General features: G+C 32.5%; 1 protein-coding gene across 2 annotated transcripts in view; it reads left to right on the forward strand.

Annotated features, from left to right (window-relative positions):
• MICU3 (mitochondrial calcium uptake family member 3) overlaps positions 1–8,133 on the forward strand; it is a 61,186-nt gene extending 53,053 nt beyond the window's left edge. For both annotated transcript variants that reach the window (XM_036457540.2, XM_036457538.2), the window contains 4 exons: positions 258–366; positions 2,827–2,984; positions 4,064–4,132; positions 5,752–8,133. In XM_036457540.2, the coding sequence (XP_036313433.1) occupies positions 258–366; positions 2,827–2,984; positions 4,064–4,132 (336 nt within the window). In that variant the 3' untranslated portion in view covers positions 5,752–8,133. The remainder of the gene's footprint in view (positions 1–257; positions 367–2,826; positions 2,985–4,063; positions 4,133–5,751) is intronic.
• The last annotated feature ends 481 nt before the right edge of the window (positions 8,134–8,614 follow it).

The raw sequence follows: 8,614 nt of genomic DNA on the forward strand, positions 1-8,614 counted from the left end.
GAACTTTGTGCTGATATGAGAATATTTTTAAAATATTTTCAACTAACATTCCTAATGGTAGCAACACTGCTAAGTAGAAAAAAATGTGAGTGAATTTTACATTCCATCTGGAGAAAGGTTTCAGAATGTGCCCTAGAAATGTTCACTCGCAAGATATATTGCACGTGCTTAGTCTGTTTCTTTCTAATAAGTGTGGGTACTTATTTTAATAAATGTGGCCACACTAAAATCTATTTACATATATTCTCTCAATGTAGGGCATCACATTTGATGAATTCAGGTCATTTTTCCAGTTTTTGAACAACCTAGAAGATTTTGCAATCGCCTTGAATATGTACAACTTTGCAAGTCGTTCTGTAGGGCAAGGTAAGTAATAATCTTTCAAAATTAAAAGCAAGAAATAACCCTGCATTGTTTCAAAGACTTTGACATCAAAATAATTAGATATAATAGCATATTAGCCATAAGTTGCCTGGAAATTTGTTGTGTCCTTCAATGGGAAATCTGTTTTCCCTAAGCAGAGTTTAGGGAAATAGGCTAAATATCTGTATATGTAATATACAGATGATGTATTATAGAATCATACACCTAGAACCTATATAATCTTATTAACCAATCTCACCCCAATAAGTTCAATAAATAAATAAAAAATGTTATTGCCCTTCATTTCTTACTATGGGGGAAAGCTATTGATGTTTGTAAAAGTTCAAAGAGAAAGACACCTCATGACATTGAAGGTTGTGTTTCTACTTGTAGAAGAGCCAGCTAGTCGTGCCTCAGCCATCATCACAGGATGATGCATATTGCCCACAATCCCTGTGGCTCAGAAACCTGAATTTAGCCAACAAAGGCCCCCTCTTAGCTATGGACTCACATTAACCATGTTTTAAGAATGGTTTGTAAAATTGAATGTCAGTTTTGCAAAAAAAAAAAAAAAAATTCAACTGTCATGGACCTCAGTACTGGTGACCTCAGAACAAGCTCTTTCTTTCTCTGTAGGTACAAGTTAAGTTCCTTTCTCGAATTCCATGGCTATAACTACTTTCCCTTCTTCCCTCATGGCAATATCCTTTCTAAATATTCTTGCTGTACAAGGACTTTCTATTCATGTGTTTAAGATGATTTGACCTGTGTCTGTCGTAATCCATTTTCCAAATGTAGTCTAAGGGGACAGAACTTACTGTTTTATTGCCAAGCTCCAGGGAGAAGCCAAACTGCAGTCATGAGCGCTAATGATAATTATCTCTCTCCCAAAAGCATGGAGAGTGAGTCCCTCAGATGGCTTCACTAATTTATTCATTGAGGAAGAAAAACCTGAAAATTTGTCATTTTATCTTTGGTCTATTCTAGATGTTCAAATAGGGTATCTTCTTAATTGAACCCGTTTTCATGAAGGAACCCAGCCATTCCAGACAAGCATTTACTACCATGATAAAACTACTAATCAGCCACCGAAGAAAAAAAAAGTCTGGTTCAGAATGCACAGTTACTGTTTCACTTTGTGGAAGTGGGAACTGGAAAAAATCAATTGTGTACCCTTGCAGGGGCTAGGAATATATCTATCTCTTACTTTCTGTTGTCACTACTAGCACCTTAATTCAGGTTGTTATTACCTCTTCAAAGGACCGGGTGTTCCTGCTAATACCCACATCCCTCTCTGATATTTCCTACACAACTCACAGAATAATCTTTCGAAAACACAGACTAGCCTTTCTCTGACATGCCTGCCATGGAAAATTCTCTAGTTCCCCAGCTGCCTGTTGAAGAACATACAGGTTCCTCACTTCAAAGTCCCTGCACAGAGCTTCTCCAGCTCTTACATGTCCACACTCTCCTGGTTCTTTACACCCTCCTGCCCCCTCCATCCTTTGTGCATGTCATCTCATCTGCCATTTCTCTCATCTCTGCAAGCTGAAATCTTCTCTCCTGGGGGCTCAGCTCAGATACAGAATCGCAGCTTTTCCTAATCACTGTGCTTCTCTCTCCGTTCCCTACTCCGCACTACAGACAGAAGTAATCACTCATTTCCAGATTGTCACCGTGCTTTGTTGGTACTTTTGTGTAGTCCTGTGTATGGTTACTTGGGCAGATGTCTTATCTCCTATTGGGACTGTAAGAGAACTTACCATCTTAGTAACCTCCAAACTCTCTGTCACTGATAGTGAGTGCTCATTAAACAGTCACTGACTATGAATGCATTATTAAACTAAAATACAGCTATTCTTGGTCCTTTAAATTAAAACTACAAAAGTTGGATTAAAAAGATGTGGTACTTTTACACCATGGGATTATATGCAGCTGTAAAAAAGAAGGCTCTCTTACCCTTTGAGACAGCCTGGAGGGACCTGGAGAGTATTATGCTAAGCAAAATAAGCCAGACAGAGAAAGACTGGTATCACCTGATCTCACTCATACATGGAGTCTAATGAACAAAATAAAATTATGAACAGAATAGATCTAGAGACATAGAAGCATGGAACAGACTGACAACAGAGGGAAGGTGGGGGAAGGGTGGGGGTGGGAGTGGGTGGGATAAGATTAGCCAAAGAATTTACATACATATATGCATTGGATACAGACAATAGTGTGATGAAGGCCTGTGCAGGGGGGTGGGAGGTGGGGGGGAGACATCTAATACTTTTAATAATAAAGATAAATTTTAAAAATTACCAAAAATTTTTGTTTCCTAAAAGATAGTATGATTAATGGAAAATCATAAGATCATGAGCCATGTTTAGAAAAAAAAGTATTTTATAATCTTTGTAGTAATTAATACATTTTATAAGAATAATAATGGCTTACTCCTTTTCTGTAACATTTATCTAGATGAATTTAAGCGTGCCGTCTATGTGGCTACTGGTCTCAAACTTTCACCACATTTAGTGAACACAGTCTTCAAGATTTTTGATGTTGACAAAGATGATCAACTAAGTTATAAAGAATTTATTGGAATTATGAAAGACAGACTCCATAGAGGATTCCGGGTAAACCTATACATTTCAAACCTATTGATACTATTTTTTTTTAACTGAAAGGGGGGAAAAATCCACCTAAGTTTCAGAAACAATTCATATACATTTTTCAAGATATAAACATAAAATGTTATACTTGAAAAGAAAAATGTAAGGCCCCACCTACTTTCAGAAACAATTTGAAGTGATAAAAGACAATGCTTTTTTAAATATAAAATCAGTTTGAATATTAACAACTTAATTTCATAATCAAGTAGTTCAATGTCTTTATCCCAGTTTGTGGGAGCAAGTGTTACCAAATATTTTTTTATTAATTCATCTACTCACTTGCTATCAAACTTCTTAGTATACAAAGGAATACCACTATTTCTCATTTTATATGATGCAGCTCTCCAGTAGGCAACTGAGATGCTTATTTAAGTCACCGTATATTCAGCACTTTTAATATAGAAGTTAAAGTAAAAATATTTTTTGTCTGTTGAACCATTCTTCCTGTTAACATCTTACCCTGTAAAATAATATGAAAATTTCAGTGATTTTATTCTCAAGTATGTTTTAAACAACGAAATATAGCATGAATCAATAAATGTTTACACATGTAGCATATTTGTAGATGGTGCCAAAAATGGGAAAAGAAAAAAATATTTCTATTAACAGCTAGAATATGCAGCTATCCCTCTTTGGTAAGAATATCCCTAAGTATTATACATTTAAAAAGAGAAAAAGTTATATATACAATAAAATCAAGATTCATCATAGACAATATTTTTAAACCTTTTTAATGATTTTTTAAAATCCAAGCTGTCTTGGTAACAATACTATGTACTTAACTGCCACCTAGCGGCCAGTCATTAACATTTGAAATTATGGCAAAAGGACCTGAAAGAGCATGTATTGAAAATCATTTATTCTTCCTCAGAAATTTTAGAGTAGCAATAACAAATTAAAATATAAACTATGCTTATAAACCTCTGATGCGCATTTTTCTCTTAAATGTTGCGTGTTTTTTAATTTTTTGCTTTATTTATTGCATATTTGTGGCCCCGTAACATTTCATTGACTTTTACATTTTTTAATTCTCTGTACCACAGGGTTATAAAACAGTTCAGAAGTATCCCACTTTCAAATCCTGTCTGAAGAAGGAACTGCATAGCAGATAAGTATGTTAGCTTCTCTGTCTGAAATTGTTCAATAACAATAAAGAAAAGGTCATGATTTATTTTTTTGCTATGACATTTAGGAAATAACTAAGAGAAATACCTTTTATTTTTAATTTTTTAGCTTACTAATTCAAACTTAGAATTACTCTGTTAATGATTTTATTTTAGTAACTTGATTTTATTTAGTAATTCATTTGATGAATTAATCATTATAACAAAGAACTGCTTTGCCTTTATTAAATTGTGAAATAAACTGGATTTAAATACTCATCTGATTGGAATTCTTTTGGAATGTCTTGATTAAAAATGATTCTGTTTAACCTGCAACTTTGTATCTGCGTAGACACAAAATAACTTCATATTCTACTTTTATAATGTAGAGTCACTAACACCTAAGGAATATTTTTTAGGATCATGATTACCAATGTCTGTTACAATAATAGCAGCTAATTTTTACATAGTTATTTTAGGTGCTTGGCACTATTTGAGGTTTTCTTTCACGTGTAGACTCTCATTTAATCCTCACACATATCCCATTTAACGGCTGAGAAAATAGAGGCTCAATGAGTCATTTGCCAAGATAACATGCGCTAGTTAGTCACAAACCGGGTTTGAACCTCATTCTGTCTCATGGCATAGTCACCTTGTTTATTGTTTTCTAAACTATCCCTGTAGAATGCCATAGGTGAGGAAGGTACAGGAGGTTCATTCAATTTATTTCAACCCAAAGAAATGTCTCATACTTGTTACTGATCTCCAAAATGAGGGATTTGTTCTTTTCTATAAGTCACCTGTACCTATAAAATTTTGGTCCATTATGGATTACAGTTAAGTAGGTCTTTAATTGCAAAAGTATATTTTTGCTGTTTTTCTCAAGCTGGAAACATTTATGTTTGTTATATAGCAGTATTACCAAAATTGTTCCAAGCGATATTGATGCATATTATTTTAAAGGTTTAGTCAAGTAAGTTAGAGAAATGTAATAAACATAGTTAAATAGGTTCCTTCCTCCTTAGAACTTAGGGGATCTTATGCATTTGTGTCTCTAAAAGAAAATGATAGTATTCTGTGTTTTGCAAAGTAGCTTTGAGGCCTAATGTCTTATGGGAAATCCTGGGAAATGCTGGTCTAAACTGTTTAGTGGCAAGTAGGCTAATCATTCATCTGAGGTGTAAGTGTTGTGACAGCTAACAAACCTTCTTCCTAATCTCTGTTTTAAAGACTTGATCCTGCCCTGTAGGAACTTAACTGAACATTAAAAAACAGGACCATACCATTTATATGTGCACATAGGTAGTGTACTCAACTAATTTGTCATGTTGTCACTCTGACGCTATTGATTCTAAGCTGTACTTCATAGAACCATAGACAAAAAGGACTACATTTTTTCTAGACCTTGAAAGGACTGAAGACTAGACAAGTTACTAAACAAAACACTGAACTTTTAAATTAAAGAAAATGTTTTATGATTAAAGTCTTTTTTTTTTTATCCTTATATTTCCTGTTCGGTGTTTTTATTATGTGCCTTACTGTTTCATATTATTATCATAATAATGTTTTATTAATGTCATCACCTATAAATTTCATGCTAAATAAATATTGCTTATATTTTCAATTAGGTACTTTAAAGCAAAGTTTAAAGAATTTATCTACATAACAAATGCAAGAAGCAGTGATTTCAGAGAAATGAAGGTCAGAAACTTGCAGAAATGAAGGAAAAGGTGAAATGCTGATTATATTTTTTCTTGAACTGGATTCTTGAATATAAGACAGATAAACTTTATCTTCTTACTAACTACAAATGCTGTATATTATCAGGTTAAGCTTTTGCCTTGATTTACTGAACTTTGCACTTTTTCATTCCTTTCAGAAGTACATAGATACTTCCACTGACTATATAAGAATGTATTTTAAATATTTTAAAATTTACTACAAATTTGCCTAACTTCAAAATAATGTATGATTCCTGGAATCTAGATCATTTAAAAATGAACAATGGCATATTATCTTTGGTTTTAGACTGTGAACTTATTTTAAGAAAGTGAATATTTCTTAAGATTTAAATTAGGGCCTGAGAATTGTTGATAAATCCCTATTATTTATATGATGTTCAGTTACATTGAAAATGTCCTGAAAAACAAATAGAAATTAAAATACTATACAATACGATGATTTACACTGTACTTTTATCTGTTAAAACTACTAAGTTAACAAGGTATTATTTGAGTCATATAAACTTTTTTGAAGGTCTTGTTTTTTGAAGAATGTCTAGTATTCTTTTATGTATACAGTAAAGAAATTTAAAATGTAGGTTTTTCCTCAAAAAAAGTCCTGTATTGGAGGTAGAATAGTGGTAGCTGTAGCATTAGTCACCGTCATTGTCATTACTGTTTTAACATGATGCTGCTCCTGATTACAGATGGTGTATGTTAATAGCACTAGTAAAAATCATGTCTTTTTTTAAGTATCTTAAGTTTTACATATGTCTCCTTTTTCCCCAATTGACCCCCCATCCCAACCATTCCACCCAGGCAAGCCCCCACCGCCCCAGTGTCTGTGCCCATTGGGCATGCTAATATGCATGCTTACAAGCCCTTTGGTTGCTCTCTAACCCCCCACCTCCATTTGTCTCTGAATCTATTTTTGTTTATCTAAAAATCATATCTTATAATTTGTAACTTATTGCTCATTGTTAATAAATGTCTATAACATTCAAATGTAAAAGACTAATATAAAATGGTTTAAGGACTTATGTAAATATTAGGTAGAAGTTAATATTTTGTTTCTTGCAAAAGGACCACCTGCAAAAGTGATAACAAATAGTAATAATGAATAATGTAATGTACTTCATTATTTCAAAGTCTGTCTTAAAAGAGAAAAGAAAAACTGTTAAGAAATAACAACATTCGATTTTCACATGGAGAAAATTTGATAGTACTTAATGGAAATCTGTTCAATTGAAAAGTTTAGTTTATAAAAGATTACTATACAACAAAAGTAGAACAATAAATTAAAATTAAAATGTTAATATATTATATGTATAAGATATATTCATTTATCTTCTTTTCCAAGATGTATTTACTGTCATTTGTACACACTCCAGCTATTGCCTTGCTTTTGCATATGAAAACAAGAAATACTGACTTTGTTTTTATAAGTTATTAAATGTGAAATTGATAGCTGTGCATCAGCCTATTTATAATAGTAATGCTATATCCAAGAAAATGTTATTAGCATTGACCATGTATTTACCTTTTTACATTCTTCATCGATATTATTTATTACATTAATGTAGCAATGTGATTCATAAATGTGAGGATTCTATGTAGTATAATAATTTAATTTCACCTTCTTTCAAGTTTGATTCAATTGATGGACTAAATGAAAATGCCTATTCACTCATTTAACATATCCTGATCTATGTTACCTTACCTAAATCAACATTATTTGCTATCTAAAATAATTGAAAAATGCAGTTTACTTTTATCTTTTACTATAAGTTATATTATCTTGCATACATGGAAAAATTGCCATTTAGGAACGTCCTAAAATGTACATTAAAAACTAAATATAGCTCATTAAAATTATTTATAATTCTGTCATTCTCCCAAGGAATACTACATTGTGATCTTTATTCATAATTGCTTATCAGAGTGAATGGATATTCATTTGTTTATAAGACTATAGCATAATATTAAAATTGGAATAAATAAAATATTCTGGTCAATTAAAATGGAAAAGAATAGTAAATTACAATGATTCCCTACATATTATCACTCATGAACTTTAACCCTCTAATTAAAATGAGAGGTAAAAAAAAAAATCTTTTGATTGTTGTCTATATCAAATGAAAAATTTTAAGTGCTTTGAAAATAGTAATATACTAAATACATTTATGCTAGTATTCTCAGAATTTCCTTCTACAAATTATTCTTTGGAAAGATGTAAAGCAACCTTACATTCTTATATTATCTGAAAATAAATATGCCTGAATCAAGAAACTTAGTACCTTGCTTTTATGTTTATCTGTGGACTAATGTCTTTTCTAAAAAATTGTCACCTCCAAACGACGGAACTGTTTTTTGTTTACCAAACCTCCATTGGTCTCACACCCACTGCTCTCATACTACCTGCCAGTGAAATTAATCACAACACTTCTGTAGGTAAACAAATCACAGAGCCATAAAGCCTCTCAAAATATAAAATAGGCATTGATACTTTGTATAATGTGGTCACTGGTACTGAGAAGCTTCCAGAAAATTTACGGAGTATCAGTTTTGCTTTACAGAACTGATTGCTTAAATGGCTTAAAATAACTAAACCAGCCAAAACAGGTTTGGCTCAGTAGATAGAGCGTTGACCTGCGGACTGAAAGGTCCCAGGTTCGATTCTGGTCAAGAGCATGTACCTTGGTTGCAGGCACATCCCCAGTAGGGAGTGTACAACAGGCAGCTAATAGATGATTCTCTCTCATCGATGTTT

This window comes from Pipistrellus kuhlii, unplaced genomic scaffold, assembly GCF_014108245.1.
Source record: "Pipistrellus kuhlii isolate mPipKuh1 unplaced genomic scaffold, mPipKuh1.p scaffold_m20_p_3, whole genome shotgun sequence".
Taxonomy (NCBI): Eukaryota; Metazoa; Chordata; class Mammalia; order Chiroptera; family Vespertilionidae; genus Pipistrellus; species Pipistrellus kuhlii.